The sequence below is a fragment of the Pan paniscus genome, chromosome 7 (assembly GCF_029289425.2).
Source record: "Pan paniscus chromosome 7, NHGRI_mPanPan1-v2.0_pri, whole genome shotgun sequence".
Classification (NCBI taxonomy): domain Eukaryota; kingdom Metazoa; phylum Chordata; class Mammalia; order Primates; family Hominidae; genus Pan; species Pan paniscus.
The window spans coordinates 101,882,555-101,885,124 of NC_073256.2; the positions used below are offsets into that span (position 1 = coordinate 101,882,555).

At 62.8% G+C, this 2,570-nt stretch overlaps 1 protein-coding gene across 1 annotated transcript; it reads right to left on the reverse strand.

Annotated features, from left to right (window-relative positions):
* Positions 1-213: 213 nt before the first annotated feature.
* Positions 214-1,785, reverse strand: LOC134730916 (exonuclease GOR-like; the record flags this gene model as incomplete). Its single annotated transcript, XM_063606590.1, has 1 exon — positions 214-1,785. A coding segment is annotated over one exon (1,572 nt), but the record flags the coding sequence as incomplete, so codon positions are not given.
* Positions 1,786-2,570: the final 785 nt, after the last annotated feature.

Here is a 2,570-nt window from a genome sequence, read left to right on the forward strand (position 1 = left end):
TAGAAGCGCAAAGACATTATCTGTGCAATATTAGAAACCTAGTAAGTGGTGGAATTTGGCCTTGAACCCAGATATCTAACTCCAGAGCCTAAGTGCTTCACCCACCTCACTGTGGTGCCTCTCGAGAAAAACAGGTAAGCACACATTCAGAAAGCTGGTGGGCCGGGGGGCTGGCCTTGTACTCAGAGGCCATGGAAGTCCCACGTGGGGTGGCTAGTGGTGTAAGGACAGAGGTCTCGGATGGGCAGAGGGATGTGGACAGGCGCGAGGGGGCGCGGCAGGGACTCGGGGGACTGGGAGTGGCGGCTCGGTGCTGCGGGAGGCGATTAGTGGAAGGACAGAGGTCTGGGAAGGGCAGAGGGATGGGGACAGGCCCGAGGGTCCGCGGCAGGGATTCCGGGGGACTGGGAGTGGCCGGTTGGGGTTACTCTTGGCTTTTTGCCCTCTCCTGCCGTCGACTGCTCCGGTTTCTTTGGCCTTGCGGCGAGGTGGACAGGGTGAGCTCTCAGGACTGATGGCGGTTGTGGAAGGGGCCTGGGGCCAAGGACAGGCCAGGGCGGCGGGAGAGGCGGACCGGTGGCGTGGCTGGATCTGGGCGCGCTGTCGGACCTTCCACATCACCAGCTGCAGGCAGGCGTTTGCGTCCTCGCTGGAGTTGTGGCCGTCCTGGCTGTCCTGGATGATCTGTCCCAGGTAGTCGGCCGCGAGATTCCTGAGGGAACGCTTGTAGGGGAAACCCAGGTAGTGCGGGAAGAGCACGGCCGTGTCCACCACGGTGCTGTGGATGAGCTTCAGGGCCAGCAGATCGCTCTCCAGGCTGTGCCCGATGAGGATGGTTTGGGCGCTGAAAAAGCTCAGCAGGATGGCTTGCACTTGGGGCAAGGTGATGCTCGTCTTGGCGACGTCGGCCTCGGTGACTCCGGAAAACCTGGTGTTGTAGTCCACGATCTCGTTGTCGGGCTTGACGAAGGTGTCGTACACCACTCGCATGTCGGCGTCCACCACGGTGACGCGGGTCAGCTCTAGGCCATGCGTGGTGTAGCACATCTCACAGTCCAAGGCGTAGATTCCTGGATAAGCGTCTCTGGACAACTCTTTCTTGAAGGTCTCCACGAAGCCATCGAGGCTGTCCTTGCGGCCGTCCCGCACGTGCTGCTTTGCCACCTGGCAGCCCACAGAGCCAGGAGCAGCTGCACAGCAGGTGTACTGGCTAACCCGGCCTCCAGCCACCTGGCTCGAGCGGACCCGCCCCCAGTGATAATAACACAACTGGTCGCGTACACAGCGGCCCGAGGAGGACACCAGGTACTCGGTGCCACAACGGCAGCAGACCCTGCAGGAGGAGTCGCCGGGCCCCTTCCCCTGGCCAGTGAAGAGGACGGCGCCTCCGGGCCGCTCGGGGTGCGGGAAGGGGTAGCCGTTCTCCTCGAGCTGGTCCTGGCTGAGCAGGAACTCCTGGAGGCGGCTGTACAGGGCGGCCCTGCTGAGGCCCGGCATGGAGCTGGGGGTCAGGCCCTTCAGTCTCTTGAGGGTGTTCAGGACCACGTTCAGGTACCTGTTCTTGTTGGGGCTGCAGTCGTAGGCCACCTTCTCCTCGTTCAGCGCCTTCTCCTCGGCCTCCTGCTTGGAGGCGCAGAACTTGAGACACTCTTCGGTGAACAGTTGGAGATAGCCTCGGCGGAGGACGGTGGGGACTTGGCACCCAGACCTTCGGAGGACAATAGGTTTCTTCAAACTCGGTAAGGATGGACGACGGACGATTCGCTTAGAGCTGATGGTGGTGGTGGTCTTGCATGCCATCCCTGACCTGTTGCGCGTCTTCCCTGGCTGTCTGCCGACCTTGGAGCCACTGGAGCGTTGGCTGCTGCTGGCCATGCGGGTTCTCTTGGCATCTGTGCAACCTGTGACCAAGCAAGGGCTGGAAGACTGGGCGATCGTCTTCCTCTTCCTGGGGGCTGAGATGCGGACTCCCGAGGGCCTCTCTGTCAGCCTTGGGGCGGCTGGCAAGCAGCAGGCCGATCCCCTCTGTGCAGGGAAGTAGCACGCCTCCGTCACCACCTTGGGACACGCTGGGGGCACCGCCGGACCCCTGTTCTGGGGCTCCGCCTGGATGTCCACAAATGCGGAGGCCTGGTTGTGCATCTGGGGCACCCGGAGCCCGAAGCTCTGGGCAGGCTGATGAGAGGGCAGGGGGAATTCTGGAGCCTCGAGGGCCGCCTCCTCGGCCACCTTCTTAGCTTCTGGGTATCCAGGTGGGAACCAGCAGGGAGCTGTGGCTCGCAACATCTTGCTGCCTTCGGGAGCACCGGCCTGGCTCTGCTCCGCTCCCAACTGGCGGCTTCTTGCATCCAGGGCCGCCTCCTCGGCCACCTTCTTAGCTTCTGGGTATCCAGGTGGGAACCAGCAGGGAGCTGTGGCTCGCAACATCTTGCTGCCTTCGGGAGCACCGGCCTGGCTCTGCTCCGCTCCCAACTGGCGGCTTCTTGCCTCCAGGGCCGCCTCCTCGGCCACCTTCTTAGCTTCTGGGTATCCAGGTGGGAACCAGCAGGGAGCTGTGGCTCGCAACATCT